Source organism: Oratosquilla oratoria, chromosome 41, assembly GCF_046742065.1.
Source record: "Oratosquilla oratoria isolate Oo_2021 chromosome 41, ASM4674206v1, whole genome shotgun sequence".
Classification (NCBI taxonomy): Eukaryota; Metazoa; Arthropoda; class Malacostraca; order Stomatopoda; family Squillidae; genus Oratosquilla; species Oratosquilla oratoria.
This window is the reverse complement of record NC_134817.1, coordinates 29,101,760-29,122,044: the sequence shown is the minus strand read 5'-3', so window position 1 is coordinate 29,122,044 and position 20,285 is coordinate 29,101,760. Positions and strand designations below refer to the sequence as shown.

General features: G+C 40.8%; 1 protein-coding gene across 1 annotated transcript in view; it reads right to left on the bottom strand.

Annotated features, from left to right (window-relative positions):
- The window catches only part of AIF (Apoptosis inducing factor), a 65,188-nt gene that overhangs the window by 30,082 nt on the left and 14,821 nt on the right, over positions 1-20,285 (bottom strand). Inside the window, exons 2-4 of the mRNA XM_076178480.1 lie at positions 11,991-12,154; positions 6,545-7,109; positions 405-1,118 (exon numbers count right to left, since the gene is read on the bottom strand). Of these exons, the coding sequence (XP_076034595.1) occupies positions 405-1,118; positions 6,545-7,109; positions 11,991-12,154 (1,443 nt within the window). The remainder of the gene's footprint in view (positions 1-404; positions 1,119-6,544; positions 7,110-11,990; positions 12,155-20,285) is intronic.

Here is a 20,285-nt window from a genome sequence, read left to right as displayed (position 1 = left end):
CAAATATTGTTTTAAAGATGCAAATTGTTTAACATATTTTTTTCCTTTGACTGTGACCCCTTGTGCACTATTCAGGTCAGACAAATAAAATTCCATCACCAAACTATACGTTTATTACAAAGACTGCAAGGCTTCAAAGCAGGCAGCAATAACACTGAGCGTCTTATTTTTGCCCTGAGGTAACCCTTCTTACTGCTTGATATGTACAAAAGGAAAATATTAAAAAATCTATACATTTCTACCAAGTAGAGGAAGACTAGACTCATGACAATGTTGGTCTTTACAAAACCTAAATTGTACAATCTAGAAATGTATCAATTATATATCTTCAAATAAAACAATATATTAGCTTTAACAACATAGCTGAAGCTACATACAACATTATCCTCCTCTAGATGCCTCACCCAGTACAGGTTCCTCAGTTGTGGGGATGACAGGAGCTTCAACAGCGGTCTCTACTGGAGCAACTTCAGCTACTGGTTCTACAGGTGCAACTTCAGCCACAGTCTCAGCAGGAACAGCTTCAGCTACAGTTTCTGCAGGTGCAGCTTCAGCCACAGTTTCTGCAGGTGCAGCTTCAGCTACAGCTTCTACAGGTGCAGCTTCAGCTACAGTTTCTGCAGGTGCAGCTTCAGCTATTGTTTCTGCAGGAGCAGCTTCAGGTACTTCTGCAGGTGCAGCTTCAGCTATAGTTTCCGCAGGTGCAGCTTCAGCTACAGGTTCTGCAGGTGCAGCTTCAGCTACAGGTTCTGCAGGTGCAGCTTCAGTTACAGTTTCTGGAGAAGCAGCTTCAATTACTGCTTCTGCAGCAGTAACTTCAGCTACTGCTTCTACAGGAGCAGCTTCAGCTACGGCATCTACAGGAACAACTTCAGCTACTGTTTCTGCAGGAACTGCTTCAACTATAGCTTCCACAGCAGTTTCAGCAACAGCTGGAGGTACTTCTACAGGTACAGATTCTGATGGAGCCACAACATCTGATACTGCTGCAGTATCATCAACAATTTTACTGGTATCTACAGGTTCACTCGTTTCTACTGGTGGGGCCTCTGCAGAGGTAGCTTCAATAATGACTTCTGTTGCAGGAGCTACTGATTCTGTTGCAGATTCAAGCGGTGCTGTGTAGACAAGATAAGTCTTGGGCTTAATTACAGGTAAACAAAGAAATAATAACACAAAAATTCACAACTCCTAGTCTTTTTATGCACGTGTACCTATACACTAATCAAATGAAATTGTGGAAATACTGGTGTGTAAATGAACCAAAGACCCCCTAATAAAATAATAAATTTGTGCAAAAGCAAGAGAATATTACCTCCTATATATGTTAAGAAAGTTCCTTTAATGTGAGTGTTTTGCCATAAGTGATTGTACCTAACACATACAAATACACAATAAATTACTCAATACACACTTTTACTGATTTAACTGTGAACTTGGTGATAAAAATACTTATTATTATAATTAACCATAATTTAATTGCAAACTACTATTACTGTAATATGACAGAGGAAATACAAGATGTAAACACATACTGTACATGAATACTGTGTTCATAACTGTGTATTCATGCATGCATGCATGTGTGTGTATATGTTTTTTGGATCATGTGTTGGTCTTGTGATTGACAGTTACTACCCATCCTTATGAGACCTTGAATTCATACAAAAAATGGTACAATCTATGGGTAATACTGTGACCTTACTCCACACATCACATCCTAAACTCTTTGTCCAACAGAGCATGGTACCAGCCTGCAGTGCTGTGATGCTTTTCAGCCTTAAACAGGGACTAAACTCAAGATTGCTTTGTCATCTGGTTAACTTGGTACCACTACACCAAGTGTGTGTGTATTTACCTAGTTGTATTTTACGGGATGAGACCTATGCTCATAGTGACCTGCTTTTGTATCTCTGCATCCAGTTTGTTCTTAAAATCTTGTATAGTTTTGCCACTCACTGTTTCCCCATTTAGTTTGTTCCTGGCATCAATCACTCTGTGTGGGAAGCTATTCTTTTTCAAATCTCTTCTGTAACTGTCCTTCTTTAGCTTCTCGTGTCCTCTTGTTTCTCTTCTGTCCCATTTTAATAAGAGTGTGTGTGTGTGTTTGTGTAAATTCTTAATTATTAGTGGTGTATGGGGCTGGAGCTGTACCCACGTGACTCCTGTCTCGGCCTCCACTTGTCTTTACATTTGTAGTGTTGGTCTGGCTTATACTTTCATCAAACTTGTTCCAAAACTTTATGCATCATGTGTAAAGCTATGCTTCCTAACATCTTTTAAGCAAACTTAGTTTTTCATTTTTTTTCTTTTTTTTTTACAAACTCTTTTTGATCTTTCATCTAAATTTTTTCTGATCTAAATATCATTATGTCGTTGCTCACTCTCCGTTCTTCCAATGTTCTTTCCTTATATGTGTAATCATTTAGGCTTGGGATCAACCTGGTTTCTGATTAGATGTTCTATTTTTCTTATATTTTTCTTTTGGTCTACTGGGCACATCAATGCTGTATGTTTCAATCTGGGACACACGAGACTGTTTATTTATTACCATTAAATTTTTTTCAACATGTCCTTATTCATGTCATGAAAGGTCACTTTTGTATTTTTCAGCAGTTTATAACTCTCCAGTTATTCTCTTCAATCAGCAGGTCGTGCCTGATATAATATTTAAACATTTTTCCTCTATACCTTTACTAATCTAGCAATTGTTGGTCTTTTTTTTTCCTATTACTCTGGTCCAGTTGCTAAAGTTTGCATTTGTTTGTACTTAAGTTCATCTTCCACTCCTGGCTCCATTCAAAAATCTTACCTAGGTCTTCATGAATTACCCCTTTTATGTTCATTGGCAACTTATCTCTCCTGTTATTCTCTTCATGACCTTCCAGCAGCAGATCAGCTCTGCTTTAAATCCCTAAATCTTTTACCTCCTTTGCCTGTTACTTATTTATCTGCTATATCATATCTTCTCATCAGTTCTTTTAACCCAATTCCAGGATTCTGCATTTCTTTTTATTGAAGTTCATTCTCCACTCCTGGCTTCATTCATAAACCTTATCTAGGTTTCATGAAGCTGTTTGATCCTCTTTGTTTTTCATTTTTATGACCTTGGGTGTCATCTGGAAATAACTTTGCTTAGCTACTTACTCCATTCATCATACTGATATACAGTTAGAGCATTACAGGTATCTGAACAGAGCCCTGTGGTACACCATTAGTCACTTCTTTACAATTTGACTTTTCATCTTTTTTCACTACCATCACCTCCCATTTTTTGTCTCCTGTTCCTCCACCATTTGTTATATTTTCCTTCACCCATGCAAACATCAGTATTTCTATTGAGTTTGGTTTTGGCAAAGAACATAAGTCTGGTTTTTCTGTGTATGTGTGTGTGTGTGTGTGATTCATCATGGTCTTTGATCATGTGTTGGACTTGTGGTAAACAGCTATTTTCCTCACGGAAGAGAGCTTAGAGCTCACATATGACCGATCCATGGGTAATGCTGTGACCTTACACACACATTCACCCCCAACTCCCCGTCCACGAGAGTTGGAGTAATGACTTGCAATGCGGTGATACTGAAATTATTTCAGCCCTGGGCAAGATTCAAACCCGGACCACTGTAGTGGCAGGCGGGAACTCTAACACTGCACAAAAAGTTGTGTGTGTGTGTGTGTGTGTGTGTGTGTGTGCGTTTCACCACCATGGTCTTGGATCATATGTTTGACTCATGATCAACAGTTATAACACTCATGCATATGAGAGCTCAGTGTTTCTATTTGGGCAGGTGAGTTTGTGTGCATGTGTTGTGTCTTGTTGCATTGCTGCTAACCCATGCAGTGGGTGGAGACAGGGATGACCTTTCATCCACAAAGAGCTAAGATAGGACAACAAATGGGTTTTGGATGGGTGTGGGATGGGTATATGCTCTGACATGGCCACTCCCCTTGTAAGAGGGAGAGGACCCTTTGATCAATCAATTTACTGACTTGGGTCTCTCTTGCAGTAGAACCACATCTCCCAGGAAACTGGCTATGGGCCCATAGATCACTCAGGGATGAAATATTGTATTGTTGTCTAGGGACTGTATGATGAGCTGTCCAATTTATGGATAATTATGTATATATGTATGTACATACATGTGTCTGGTAGGCATTTGTATGTGTGTAGCATGCAGTATGTGCAATGACATGTACTTACAATATCACTGCTTGTACTTTATATTGAGATAAATATTTCTAAACCTATTGCAAAATGAGCTATGTTGAGCACTCCAATCATGCACTTATACAAACTTCTAATTGTGTTCAAAACACTTCTTAAGTGATCTGACATTCTGTGAACAATACTAGCTTATATAATAGTATCAAATACAAATAGCTGTAATCATGCAATCATGTTTCATGTTTGCTACTGTTCTGTTTAAAGCTAAGAAGGTTTAAATGTTGATATATTTCTATTGTAATAACAAATAATTTTGACTCATCACATGAGCAAAATCAATGCATAAAAATCTTGGTGCCACTTTTAAGAGAAGTACCATTTATGACTAGGTACTTCCTAATAAACCCCCCCTCCCCACCAAATGTTGGAAAAATAAGTATAACCTGATAGATACTAAAGAAACCTTGATGCATGGTTGTTGTACAAGAAGCCCAGACATAATACTTAATTCTACATGGTGTGTGTATCTGTGTGGTGTTGGGGGTAATATTTTTACAGTAACATTGCTTGAACTTTGTAATGAATTAATATTTATACACCCATTCTGAACTGTGCTAAGTTAAGCACTACAAGCATGCATTCACACAAGCTCCAAGTTATGTTTATAACTCTTCTTACCATTAATCTGATATTCTGTGAACAATACTTGTCTTAAAATAAATATAATTGTACCAAATACAAATACTTGTAATCACACAATCACATATGTTTGTCTTTGCTCCACAGGTTAAAACTGTAAATGCATAAATGATGTCAATAATTTTTTGTAATCATAGGGAATAAATTTGGTTACGTCATCAGATGGGCCAAATCAATGCATATAATCTGCCACATAAGTGAATCATCATTTATGACTAGGTACAATTTCCTGGTGCATGGCTGTTGTGCATGAAGTCCAGACACAATATTCAATCATATTGCACAATACAAATGATTACCTCACAAAATATACATGGTAGTAATGTACAATTTCATAACAGAAGGCTGAAGCCTGTTAGTGCCATGGTCACAGTAGTACACAAAGCTGAAAATGTACTATTTCTGTGGTATAGTAACACAAATGACATGTGCTGTACAACTTCATAACAGAAGGCTGAAGCCTGTTAGTGCCATGGTTACAGGATAGTACACAAGAAAACTGGAAAGGTACTATTTCTGAGATAAAGTAACACTAGAGATTCCTGAGACGTGTGCACCTTAGTGCCACACTTGAAAATATTTCATTACTTTGCTGGAAATGAGTAAAACATAATGAGCCAACCTTTTTGTATCTTGGTTAAGATACATATATTGAATATGGCTGGGTTTCACTGCTGACAGTGATTTCATCTTCCTGAAAAATACTAGTTGATTCTACATTTGCCATGTTCTACAAAAATAATGACTATAAAAATAATATATCATAACCATTTATGATGAATATTTTGGTTATCATGGAAATATGGGAAATATATATGTAAATATAAATCAAAACCCATCTTTGAATTGTGACATTCTGCCAAAAAGGCAACAAATCCTTCCTCATAATCACACAAAACTCATCAACACATTCATTGCTTTACACAATCATACAAACCTGCCACATAATACAATTACAGTGCGTGACATGCAACTATATGATTACGAAACTCATAGAGCATTGTCACGGCCATGTCTTGCATGAAAAGTTGGGCTTTTTAAAAGGAAACATGAATATTCTTAAAATAACACTGTATGTTAAAGATCCCTGCTGTATAAGAACTAATACTGATTAACCATTTTCAGAGAATCAAGATTTATATGTGAACACTGACGGTAAAATACTATCATTAAGGAGATTAAGTTGTACGAAATTAATCCTGAGTTACAAGTACTCTTTCCTTGTGCTCAATGGCTGCTGTTAGGTAAGACCTTTACCATTACTAGAATGGCAAACAGCTTAGTAGGTAGGTATGAGTCTAGAGAGAATTAGAAACTATAAGAATTCGTCACAGAACAGAAGAGGAAGAAGAGGCTAACAAATTATTCAGAAAAGGAAAGCAGTAGATGCTGAAGGATTACGTTACTTTGGAATGCCGTGGCCTCCAACTAAAAATGTTGGAATCAGTATACCCTCCATTAATTTTACCTACTTACTTCACATTTGAAAGTCTAGACAGTAAATTTAAAGATTCATTTCAATTTATTAATACTTAGTCAGCATCAAATGACTGAGGAAATAAGTGCAGTAGGCTTACTGAAAGGAGGCCAAGACATCCAACACCTTGCAGGGCTACTGTTAACTTTCATTTCATTCTTTTGTACTTCCAACTTAAAACACCCATTAGCAATTCTTGCTACCTTCTACAGCTGGAGCAGCTGGTGCCTCTTCAGCAGGGGCAGCCGGTGCTTCTTCAGCAGGGGTGGCTGGTGCCTCTTCCACAGGAGCAGCCGGTGCCTCTTCTACAGGGGTAGCTGGTGCCTCTTCAGCAGGGGCAGCTGGGGCCTCTTCAGCAGGGGCAGCTGGTGCTTCCTCAGCAGGGGCAGCTGGTGCTTCTTCAGCAGGGGCAGCTGGTGCTTCTTCAACAGGGGCAACTGGTGCTTCTTCAACTGGGGCAACTGGTTCTTCTGCAGCAGGGGCAGCTGGTTCCTCTTCAGTGGGAGCTGCTGCTTCTTCTTCAACAGGAGCAGCTGCTTCTTCAGCAGGAGCAGCTTCTTCTTCAACAGCAGCAGCTTCTTCTTCAACAGGAGCAGCTGCTTCTTCCTCAGCAGCAGGTTCTGCCTCTTCAACTGCTTCTTCCACAATTTCTTCTTCTACTACTACATCTTCTTCCTCTTCCTCTTCTTCTGGCTTTGGTGGGGTTCCAGCAGTGATGGGAGGTTTGTCTGGGCCCATATGAAAATTAATTAAACCAGACTGTTTTCCCTGCAAAGAAAAAATGTATATATATATAATGATGTTATAAACCAGATACTGAGAGAATTGTACTACAGACGAGAGGTGAAAAGTATAGAAAAAGAAACAAAGATTAATGACAGGTGCCTACTTATGGTAGCCCTGCAAAATGTAAGGCAGAGAGAGTCATCTTCATATAGCCCAAGGAGATGTGGGTCTTTGTAAGTGCATATGGGCCGGGCAGTGAGAAGAACATGGAAGAAAGGGAGGCCTTTTGGATAGATTTAAATGAGTGCATAGAGGGTTTAGGAAGAAATGTCAATGTAATAGTACTGGGAGACCTTAATGCTAGGGTGGGAAATGGTCCAATCGATGGAGTGGTTGGGAAGTGTGGAGTTCCAGGAAAGAATCGTAGTGGAGAGTTGATGGTGGAAATGTGTCTAGAAAGAGAGTTGATGATAGCAAATACAGTGTTTCGGAAGAAAGTCAAGCATAAGTACACATGGGAGAGGGTGGTGGAGGGAAGGGTGGTAGATAGAGCGCTAATGGATTATGTAGTGGTAAATAGGATTATGATAGGAAGAGTTAAGGATGTACATGTGCTAAGGGGAGAGGGTGGGGGAATATCAGATCATTTTTTGGTGGAAGGTAAGCTGAGAGTGGAGGATAGATGGAGAAGGAGGAAAGGGACAAAAGGTAGGGAGGTGCTTAGAGTGAACTCCTTGAATGAAAAGGAAAAGGAGAAGGAGTACGAAAAGAAGCTGAAGGAGGAGTGGGAGGGAGTAAAGGATAGAGCAGAGATGGGTGTGGAGGAGGAATGGGGATGGTTCAAGGAGGGAGTCTTAAAGTGTGCAAGGATGGTGTGTGGAACAAGAAGGACAGGGGGAAATAGAAGAAAGGGTAGTGAATGGTGGGATGAGGAAACAAAGAAGGCTGTAGAAGAGAAGAAGCGAGCATTCACAGATTGGTTACAAAAGAGGACAGGGGAGTCATATGAGACGTACAAAGAAAAGAAAAGAGAACTAAAGCAAAAGGTAAAGGAGGCAAAGAGGAGAGCAGATGTGAAATGGGGTAGGAGTATGACAGAAAATTTTGAAAGTAATAAAAAGAGGTTTTGGAAAGAAATTAAGAGAGGAAGAGGAGGCGAATCAAGTAGGGAAGAAAAGGTAAAAGGTACAGATGGAGAGTTGATAATGGAAGAGATGGCAGTGAGGGGAAGATGGGCAGAATACTTTAGGGAGTTGCTGAATGTGAAGGAGGATAGGGAAGGAAAGATAGCTGCAGTGGGAAATGCGAAGAAAATGAGAGTGATGAGTGAGGAGAATGGAGGAGAAATAAGGAAGGATGAGGTGAAGGCAGCTGTAAAGATGATGAAAGCAGGTAAGGCACCTGGTCTGGATGGATGTCATGCAGAATGTCTGAAAAAGGGAAGTGCAGTGATGGTGGACTGGTTGGTGAGGTTATTTAATGTTTGCTGGAGAGAGGGTAGAGTACCGGAGGACTGGAGTAGTGCCTGTATAGTTCCTCTTTACAAGGGAAAAGGGGACAAGTGTGAATGTAATAATTTCAGAGGGATTAGCCTGTTGAGTGTAGTAGGGAAGGCTTATGGGAGAATCTTAATTGAGAGGATTAGGAGAGGAACAGAGGGAGTAATTGGTGAGGAACAGTGTGGATTTAGGACGGGTAGAGGTTGTGTAGATCAGATCTTTGTGGTAAGACAGATATGTGAGAAAGCTATAGGAAAGGGGAAGGATGTTTTTTGGGCTTTCATGGATCTGGAAAAGGCTTATGATAGGGTAGACAGAAAGGCACTGTGGGAGGTTATGCAGATTTATGGGATAGGAGGAAAGCTTTTGGGAGCTGTCAAGAGTTTTTATGAGAGTAGTAGAGCATGTGTTAGGATTGGAAATGGAGAGAGTGAGTGGTTTGAAGTAAAGGTGGGACTTCGTCAAGGATGCATTATGTCGCCCTGGCTGTTCAACTTATACATGGATGGGGTGGTGCGAGAGGTGAATGCTAGGGTAGTGAGTCAGGGATTGGAGATGGTTAAAGAAAATGGAGAAAAGTGGGAGGTGAGCCAGCTGTTGTTTGCGGACGACACTGAGCTTGTGGCAGGGTCAGAGGAGGGATTGAGGAAGCTTGTGGCAGGGTCAGAGGAGGGATTGAGGAAGCTGGTGGCAGAGTTTGGGAGAGTATGTGATAGAAGAAAGCTAAAGATAAATGTGGGTAAAAGTAAGGTGATGAGATGTACAAGGGGTGAAAGTGGCAGTAGACTGGAAGTGAACATTAAGGGAGAGCGACTGGAGGAAGTGGATAGTTTTAGATACTTGGGTGCAAGTGTAGCAGGAAAAGGTGGAGTGAAGGTGGAGGTAGAATGTAGATTGAGAGAAGCGAGTAAATGCCTTGGTGGTTTAAAGAGTGTAATGAGGAATAGACATTTGGGAATGGATGCGAAGAGGAGACTGTATGAAGGAGTGATTGTGCCAACAGCACTGTATGGGGCAGAAACGTGGAACATAAGAGAAGAAGAGAGAAGGAGTTTGAATGTGTTTGAGATGAGGTGTCTGAGAAGTATGGTGGGGGTTACTAGGCTGGATAGAGTGAGAAATGAGGAGGTGAGGAGGAGAACAGGGGTGAAAAAGGATTTGGGAGATAGGGTTGATGAAAGAATATTAGGATGGTTTGGACACATGGAAAGAATGAGTGAAGAAAGACTAGTAAAAGAGGTATGGAAGGCAGATGTGGAGGGAGTGAACATGAGGGGACGTCCTAGGATGAGGTGGATGGATGGGGTGAAGGGGGCTTTGGGGAAGAGGGGAATGTCTGTTGAGGAAGGAAGGGAGAGGACGGAAGACAGAGGTGAGTGGAGAATGGTTGTATATGGATGATGTTGTGACTGCATGAGGAGGAATGGGCGGGGAAGTGGGGGGTGGGGTAGTATGTGTGAGTAAATTTTGACGCAGCCCGAAGGGATTTCTCCCCGTCCTCGCCTTATATGCAAAGGGGGATGGAGAGGGGGGGTCGCCGATTAAATGAAGCAGCCTCGCTGTGGATGTACTGTGTCTTGCGACACTGCTTCTGACCCAGGGCGGTGGGCAGGGTGCAGGGATGACCCGTCATCCAGGAGGTGCTCAGATGAGAGGAAGGGTGGGAGGGGTGTGGAGTGTATTTAGGGATGAAATGGGTGGGAGTGTTTTTATGCCTTTCCCTTTTTGGCTACCTCCCTTGGAAGGGGGAAAAAGCCTTGGTATATGTATGATGTATGTATGTCAAAACCCTGTCACCTCTACCTAGAGGTGCAGCCCCAACAGGCTATTTAATGTCTGGACTGAACCCATAATCTCTATAACTGCATTTTTCACATTTTCATTTATGGATTTCGGACAACTAACATCTCCCCTTCCTACTACTAATTTTAGTTGGTGAAATAGAAACAGTTCCACAACACAGATAACAGACTCAAGTTTCTTCCCATAAAGGCCTATGAGAGGGCCCATGGACTATTGCCAACTAGTGTGGGGCTGCTGATTTCCAGTTTTTGAACCTCAAGGCAACAATCATTACTACATTAATAAACAAAAGTAAAAATGGTACTTGCTAACATGGACATTTTATGCTAGCAATCTTAGAAATGAATTATCAATTGATATCAAACTAATCAAACACCTACAACAATCTTCTACCTGTACCATGCAACACATTTATACAAAAACACGTTCACACAGAGACCAAAAAACAATCACTTCATGATCAGCCATCAAACTCCATACTCCACCATACCTCAGTAGACATTAGCCCTATAGAAAAATCCCTTCCACAAGAAGTACAATTCACTCTCCACTCACACTTATCTCTTGCCCTCTCTCTTCCATACCTATATACATATACCTATGCCTCCTTCAGCCCACCTATTTATCACATCCTCAGTCTTCCCTTCAAATTCACTCCATCCACTTCTGTCTTCCCCCACTCTTGATAGAAAATTTTCATTCATTCTTGAATTTAAGGGAGGAAAAAAGGAAGAACCTAAACATGAACTGAAGTGTTTAAGAAGGTGGGGGTTATTAAGATGAATAGTGAGAAACTACATGAAAAAGACAAGGGGGGGGGGTTAAGAGAACTGGAAAGAATAAGCAAATGTGTACATACACATACATATACCAATGGCTTTTTCCCCCTTACAAGGGAGGTAGCCAAAGTCAAAGGCATAAATCCACTACCACACATTTCATCCCCACATACTCCACTCCCATTCACCACCCCTCCCTCCCTCTTTTCTTGGCTCCTCCTGGATGACAGGTCATACCTGCATCTTCCCCACTGTCCTGGGTCAGAAGCAATGTAGCAAGACAGAGAGAGAAAAGCCGATTCATACTCACACACAAATATAATAGTTCTTAGTTTAGCTGATCAATTACGCAAAGATTAAACTGGTACTGCAAACAAAAAGAAAGGTGACAAGATAGCAGTATCCACAACTATGAAAGATGTGGGAAAAAAAAAAAAAAAAAAAAAAAAAAAAAAAAATAATAATAATAATAAATAAAAAAATAAAAATAAAATAAATAATTATAATATATATATATATATATATATATATATATATATAGATGCACTGATCCACAAAATAACTGATGAAATAGTAGTCAAATAAGATAGGTGAATTTTAAGATAAAATTGATGAAAGCAAGATGAGGTGAGACCCCAGGAGCATAGCTCTTATCCTGTATACTACAATTAGGTGGACACAAATACAATATATTTGAAGCAGATGACCCTTGGCAGGAATTCATGAAGATAATCAGTCTCCTTGGCTCTGGTGCACTACCTCAATGACATTGGACAACCCTACCATCACAGTTGGTTCAGCCCAGTACCCTTTCTACTACCATGTTCAGTTTTTGTCCTTACCACAAACAGTGAGAAGCCTGTGAAGCCTATGCCAATTGCAAGAATTGTGTTGTTCGCCCTCTGTTTCCGAGCATTGTGTATTTGCCAAGATCCCTGAGGAGCTGGAAGGTCGGACATTTTCGTCTTTTTGTAGGGTACATTGGAGGCTTTACGCACACCTCCACCTGCAATAAATAAAGAAAAACTTTCATCAAAAACTTATTTGGGAAGTATATACATTATTCATAAAAGCTGTCAAATCTGCTGAGAAACACTGGATGATGATGATAAAGTTTTATTCATTTTGACATCTGGGAATAAGGAACTTCAGAGATAGAGAGCAAGAGCGGAGAGGAACCTAGGGAGACTGTCCTAGATCTCCAATGTCCAGATTTAGCTACAAACTTCATGACAAAATCATCCAACTTATACACATCACCAAAATCTGTCAACATCTTCACCTTCATCTGGAGATGCATCCTCTAAGGGCTGCTAACACAAGGTCTCTGTACCAGTACTAGGCCCAAAATCTAACTTCAACAGTTCTTCCTCCCCTTTTTCACATATGGAGAGCTGATAATTGGCAACTATTCCCCTCCTACTACTACTGTAAACCAGTGACTATTTCTTCCCACTGTGGGACTGGATTTACAATCAAGTGAAAATCAAGACAACAATTATTATCACTTCCTCCACCTTTTTATACGAGGAGAGCTGACAATAGGTGACTGTTCATCACCACCTACTACTACTACAAGCCAATGACATAAAAGCAGGGCTACATCAATATATCACAGGCAACAGGACAATATTTTCTTCCTAGAGAGATCTGTGGGAGTACCTAAAGAATGTTGCCAACTACTATGTGGCTGTGGCTTTCCAGTCAGTGAAACCATAAGCAACACCTACATGTAGGGGGTGTGAAGATGCCAATGCAGATTCCTATTCACCCTTAGTTGCTGATTCCATTTTATATAATTATGGTGCATCAGTTTTTAATATAAAGTAATTAAACTATGATTTTTACTTGCTTTATAATCTATGCATGATTGATTATTTTCAATTGGTTGAAAAAAACTTATTTCATAGATCTTGATGTAACTACTAACTTCAGGTAACTGGAATCCTTTAATACATGGTTTTAATAAAATATGTGCAGAGTGGAAAATTGATTAATAATTTTCTTAATCGTAACTTAATAGTAAAACCTATTTCTATCTAATATTTGACCCCTTGAATGTGGGAATTGCCGATGCTGAATCCCATAAAAAAAAATCGCCGATGCCGATTCACCAAAAAAATGCAAATTAATCGGCACACCCCTACCTACATGAACACTAAACCAATTCATAGTGTCATTTTACACATTTATTCTAGCTACTGGAAATACAATGGAACCCTGCATAAAGAGGATGCAGGATAGATGTCATTGAGAACTCTAACCCCCATTTGTATTCAAATCCCATACTCATCTCTAACAATAGGTACAGGACAAAAGTGATGGCACCTTGTCTCCAGCTCTGCCCCTAAATCTCTATTAGCTTCCGCTATTTTCCTATCAATTTTTGTGCTCAGTTTGCAGAAACGAGTGAAAAATGTAAAACAGGATAAACTATTCAATCTTTAATCTAGGTATTTATTTTCCGCCCTCCCAAAAGATTTGAAAGCATCCTTGGTTAGAGGACATTATTATCATTTTTTCTTTCTTTTTGCTGTCCTAATATTAGCGTAACACCGGAGGTTGCAGCAATAGCAGTACGACGACCACGAGAGGAGGGAAAGGGTTTTTGTTGGCAAGATGCCAAGACGCCGTGCCAACTTCTTCCATTCAACCCGAACTACCCCGCTCATCATAAAATCGAATGAGAAATAGCAAGTACCTATCACTAACTCTGTATAGTGTGGTGAAGCTGTTCTTGGAATTCCGACATGCGAGCAATCGTGTTAGCATGGAGGCATGGCGAGGATGCGGTGGGGGTAATGACGTCATTATTGGTACGAGGCCTTGGTGGTGGCATCTCGCCATAGCTCTGCGCACGTGACGACTTAAACGTAAGAAACACCTTCACTACCGAAGAGGTGCCACAAGGACGAATCAAGCAGCCTGGCGTTAGTCAGTATTGAAAGAAACGTAAATCTCAATACGGAAGATAGTAAACCCCTTTGATATCTAAGGTACTACAGAAAGGAATACAACAGTCTGCCGATGGGGTACGGAAAGTCAATACTTGTGATTAATGCAGTTGGGGAAAGGGGGGGGGTTCTGGGCTAAAGACATTCTCGATCAATCCAGCCTGAATCAGGTTACAACTTTACTAGCTGCTTTTCAACGTACTTGCGACTTCATTCAACTAGGGTGTACAGGGGGAGGAGTTCAATATCAAAAGGCCCGAGTCTACCTCGAATTCTTTCACTACATTTTGCAACTCGAAATTTTAATATTTATGCTAGCAGTCAATTTAATTCTTCTAGTGCCATATGTAACAATGTTTTATTTCCTATGCCAACGACCAATTGTGAAGTCAACATGGCAGCAACAAATAAAATATACCATTTGATTCAAAGGTATTTTTTCAATATGACCCATAAACGGATATCCTGCAAAATGCATAAAAATAAGTCGCCATCAGGTCCCTTTGAATACCGCCAGCAGTATTCATCAAGATGCCCTTGGAAGTGATGAAAAGGGACTCCACGCTTTTTCTTCAGAATGTCTATTTTACTTTCCAACCACGATCTTTCAATTTTTTGAGTATGAACGCCAGTAGCTGAATCAACATAGTGGTGTTGATGGTTAACGGTCGCATGACGAAATCCTACTTGCTGTAGTTGACGATAAGCGGCCCACTCATCGGAGTGGATTACCGAACCAACTTCCACTTCCCTTTGGATGATTGGTATAAGGGTTTCTGCATTTCGCTTCTCCACATAGAATAATATAGCAACAAGTTTAAACTAGTAAGTTACACTTTAAAAAACAACATTAAAACGTAATGGTAACATTTGAAAAACGTACCTCTGTTAAACAGTGATGACAAAGGAATCACAGACGGAGAACTGTTATTACTTAAAGATTACAAACTATATATACTGCAAAGCTTGGCGCGTTCCTCGGTGCGTCGAATAGGTAGGCCACATACTATACCAGAGAAAAAAAAATCGTAGGCCACATACTAAACCGGCACCCATTCACGTACCGGATTCTGTAGCCAAAGGTGTAAACGAAGTTTTGGTGTGACAAGTCACGCCTATAAATACATAAATGTCCATGACACAGAATACGTTAAAAGTGAACGAGATGTAAAAACAGGCAGGAGCGAAACGGGATACGTGTCGGGCAGAAGGGCGAAGTGGGTCAATGTAGGGCAGTGGTCAACTTGCCGCTCTTTCAAGCCACTCGTGTGGCTCGAGAAGCTTCTTAATAATTAATAATTCTATCAAAACGAAGACGCCACATACCGTAAATCTGTAAAACTCCAGACAAAATTGTATGTATGTATGTGTGTATATATATATATATATATATATATATATATATATATATATATATATATATATATATATATATTTGAATATCTAGGGAGCAGATTCTCTTGTATGCATGCGTTATTAAAGTCGACAGCATTAAGGAGGTTGTTAATCTTCTTATGGGTATTTTCAAGCTTTCGAACCAGTACTCTGCCATTTGGAGGGTGGGCACATTCTTCGAAAATATCTGTAGCCAACAATTGTAGAAAGGTCATTCCTAATCTGAATTTATTATTAGCATTGTTATGTTTTGGTATTGCGGTTCCGACAGCCCAAAATATATTATTAAAAATCTTCTGGCTGTATGGGCACTGACGTAGGGGGACGAGAGTTTGGGCGTTTGGAGGTAGGGAGGTGGGAAGATGATGCGAGGAGGATAGACGCACGATACACACACAGGATTGGGGTAGGTCATTGCGGCCGGTTGGCTGTTGTTATTTCGGTTGACTTCGTAATGGTGCTCAGTGTCGATAGTGATCACTATGTTAGTTAATGCCCTGCATGTTACCGATTGCACGACTTTTATGCGACAAATATGTTTTAAGGATTTTATTGAAACCCCTATGGACCAGGGTCACGCATCATTCTTTTCTGACTGGAGACTGTGTTGGTGAAAGTAATGGTGACGGTTATCCTAGTTTCGATATTTTCCGTAAGTAGGGTTTTAGTCACACATATGCACACCAATACATTTCACTTCAGTCACTTTCACCCAACTTTTCAAACTCATACATGGTTTAGAACCCTTGCAATGAGCGCCTCCATTCTGCCAATAGTTTAATGTTACCGTTTTGAGATGAAGTAGAAGTTGTATACATATATCGAATTATCTGAGAAATTGAAGATAAAGGATTCAATTTCCAAATTATTTTTTCGCTAACCATTGCAAATGCCAAAGGTACCAATAATTCTCAGTTATGTCTGGCTGTCAACATAACTGCGAGGTCACATTTTAAGAGTTCTTCAAAGCACATGACTGCAGCGATTACATAACTGCTTGAGGGGGGGGGGCACGGCGGGCCCAACGAACCCACCGTACGCGTCATAGGGCGATCGACCTCCTCTGTCTTGGCCACGCCTCTGCGCCACAACTTTCTCTACAGCTCCCTCCTCCCCTTCTCCTACTGCCGCAGGTGGACCAGACCCCGTGATACCCAGGACTGGCATGCAGCACTCTTCAATGACGTCGACTAGGCCTCCGCTCCCTGAGTTGTTGGGTTCACGTCCTATCCCGGAAACATTCAAACTGCTGACGTACGTGACTGGATGACCGTGAGCGTCCCAAGCACACATCCTCCTCCTCCTTCCCTTCCTCGTCGTTCCGTGCGTGCGTGAACCTACTCACCCCGCAAGCAGAAAACCTCTTACATAATGTAAAACAGTCGCGTTCATGCCTGGAGACGCCAAGCACCGACGGAGGACATCATCTTTACCGCTCTGTGGTCGTATTACCGGGGCAGGTGAAACACCACAACTGCCCAATTCGTACCCCAGATATTTATTGAGCATGGTTGAAAACAACTCGCCATTCAGCACAAGGAAACGTCCTATGCCTCCTCCCCTCTCTCCAATCCCAACACACCTTTAAAAATACTCCGTCACAAGCCGCCATCCCTACAGGACACTCGAATCCTAACCACAACTCCTTCAACACCGAGTGCAATTTTTACCTTTCACTTTTGCCTGCCGCCAGGCCATTTCCTTCATCTCCATAGCACCCTTGGTGGTGGTCAACAGATTACAGCCTAACTTGATAAACCCACTTCGTACTGATTAGCACTCTCCCTTTTATTCTGGCTGCCACAAAGCTATCTTATCACCGTGGCTCCCTCATAGGCACCGAGAAAGCTCTAGCCTAGACTCATCCCTTACGTAATGGCTGGCACTCTTCCCTTTGTCTCTGCCTTCCACCAGACATGTATACGTCTCTGTGGCACGTACAACCTGTACGGGAGTGAATCACAGCCATCTTGATTATATCATAGCCCACTCCTCCGAGTTTGAGATTTCTGTCAATTTCACACAAGAGCAGACAGCCGGTGACTGCTCCACTCCTACTACTTAATTAATTAATTAATTAATCCAGTGGCAGAAAACGGCCCACGCAAAAACAACATAGCAGTCCGAAATTTCATAGCCAAAGACGTGTATGCGAGACCCAGAGGACCGTTGCCGTTCGCTGTGAGGCTGCGGGTTTCACAATCATTATTGTGATTAACCTAATGAACGACACTTCTCTAAGCCTATCTCAATTTATCTCTTACATAACGAATGAAACTTTCCTTATCTTGGCTGCCACTCGGGCGTCTGATTAGCCTATGTGGCAATCCCACACCAAAAAAATAATAAAAATAAACAACCAATTAAATAAAAAAATATATAGAATATAATTAAAAAGGATGGCGGCAGAGGAAATAGCAGTAGATAAGCCTCGGGGGGAATGAGAGGGCGGAGGCAGTGGAAGAAATGGGAAAGAAAGAAATGGAAGAAAAACGAACACAATAATAAGAAAGAATTGCGTAGGGAGGAACCGACGGATGGTGCAAAAATGTGAATGGAGTTGGGAGGATGAGAGGGGAAGGGAGAGAGACAGAGAGACGAGAAAGATGGAGTAGGAGAGGGGAGGAGGGAGAGGGTGAGAGGAGAGGAAAAGTGAAAAATAGGGAAGAGGAGAGGGAAGAGAAGAAGAAATGGAAAGGAAGGGTGGAGACGAGATGGAAGGGAAGGGGAGACGAGAGGGAAGGGAATAGCAGACGAGATGGAAGGGAAGCGGGGAGGAAAGAGATGAAGAGAGGAAAGGAGAGGGAGAGGAGAGAGGAAAAAATGAGGGTGAGGAGAGAAGAGAGGAAAACATGGGGCAGAGGGAAAGGAAGAGGAAACGACAGGGAAGGTATGAGAGTCGATAGGAAAGGGAGAGAAAAAGAGGATGAGGAGAGAGGGAGGGAGAGGAGGGGAAGAAAGGGAAAGACGAAGGATATATAGAGAGGGGAAGAAGAAAGGAGAGAGAAGGTAGAATGAGGAGGGGAAAGACAGGAAATAAGAGAGGAAAGGAGTGAGTGAGATAGAGAATGAGAGAGAGAGAGGGCGAGGGGGAAGACAGGAGAGGGCCGAGAGAGGAAGATAAGAGGGAGAAAAGGAGAAGTGTAAGTGCTTCAGATGTCCCCTCTTTCTTTTCTTTCAATCCATACTGCAATGTGGTACCATCAGTTTCCTTTCTTTCCTCAAGCAACATTAACCCCAGAATTTTCATTCTGTAAACTAGGGTTTGGAGCCCAGGAGTCTACCATGTGATGGGTCTCCACATACATATCTTTACATTCCCTATCTGAGGTATGGACTTGAAGTTTTAAACAGTCAACATTTTAGGGACTTTAGTGACATAAATATAAAAGTGGTACAATACACACACCATATAAAACAAACGAGGTTCAGATATGGTACAGATTGCTATACTTGAATTTCTCACAGATTATTTTCACTGAAAACTGTGTAGGCCATGAGCTGCCTTTTACCTCTCATCAGCCTTCTTATGATGTGCAATCAATAAATCTATTGTCCTAGGTCTCCCTTGCAAGAGATACAAAACACCCCAGTAAAAGGCAATGACCACGGGGCAGGCCCACTGTGTTGTTATCTAGGGATTGTTTGTGTGGGGCATTGTAGAATAAGGTGCCCTGTGGCTTCTGTTTGGTAGCTGCACCTATGACAGTTTGATTGTGGCCAAGCTTATTTTGTGTTGATACTGTTTTAATGCTGGGTGGTATCTTAAATGCAAGCATGCTATGTGATTCTTACTTCTTCAGATGGATTTTCCTGTGTGGCTGATGTGGTGTTTTTTCTTTTTATACGAAATGGATGGGGTGTTTAGGGTTATAGCAAAAAATTGTGTACTTATCATTTTCATGTGACATTCTATGGGGAGTATTTCAGTTTCTTCATGCATGTGTCCTATCAGTTTTGGTGTATAATTTTATTTTCACTCCATACACCAAAATGCACATCATACTATCTTAATGGAAAGCAATAACAATTGTTGTAGATGTTTTTTCTAACAAAGAACACTCCAACCAGACTTCACCATACCATGATAATCTAATCTGAGAAAAAAATCCCAATATCTATGCTGACCTAAATCTTGTACCATAAATTTGTTTGACATAAGAACACAAAGATATGGTGAAGACATGTATACCATGGAATGATGACTGCCTCATGCAAGAAATATGAGGGAGAAGGGGAAGATTACTAAGATGGAATAATGATGAAATCAATGAAGAGATCTAAGATGTAGTGTAGCAGGTTAAGTAATTCATGCAGGAAGAGATGAGTTGGGGAAGTGGATGTGGGTGGGGGAAGAGAAAGGAGGTGGAGGGAGAAGGAAGGCACACGTAACAGAAAAGGGAAGAGGAGGAAGATTTATTTCATTATATACATGTGCCCCATTGGTGTTGGTATGTAATCTTGTTGCACTTACAACTTGTGTGAAAAAAATTGTGCTAGAATTAGTGGAAGATCAATCAGAGTATTGGTTCAAATGAAGGTGTACTGCTGCCAATATATGAGATGTGACACGGAAAAAGTGGAGGAAAACAAGAAATAAGAGTGTAAAGAAGAAGAAGAAAAAAAAAAAAAAATTAATAAATAAATAAAATAAATAAAAACACCCAAATCCACACTGACAAAAATAAATTAAGAATGGGATTAGCAAGTGGAAGAAAAGTCAATAGAAAATTGTGAGAGGAGTGTCTATAAACATACATCAAAACAAACAGCAATAATGAACAAATG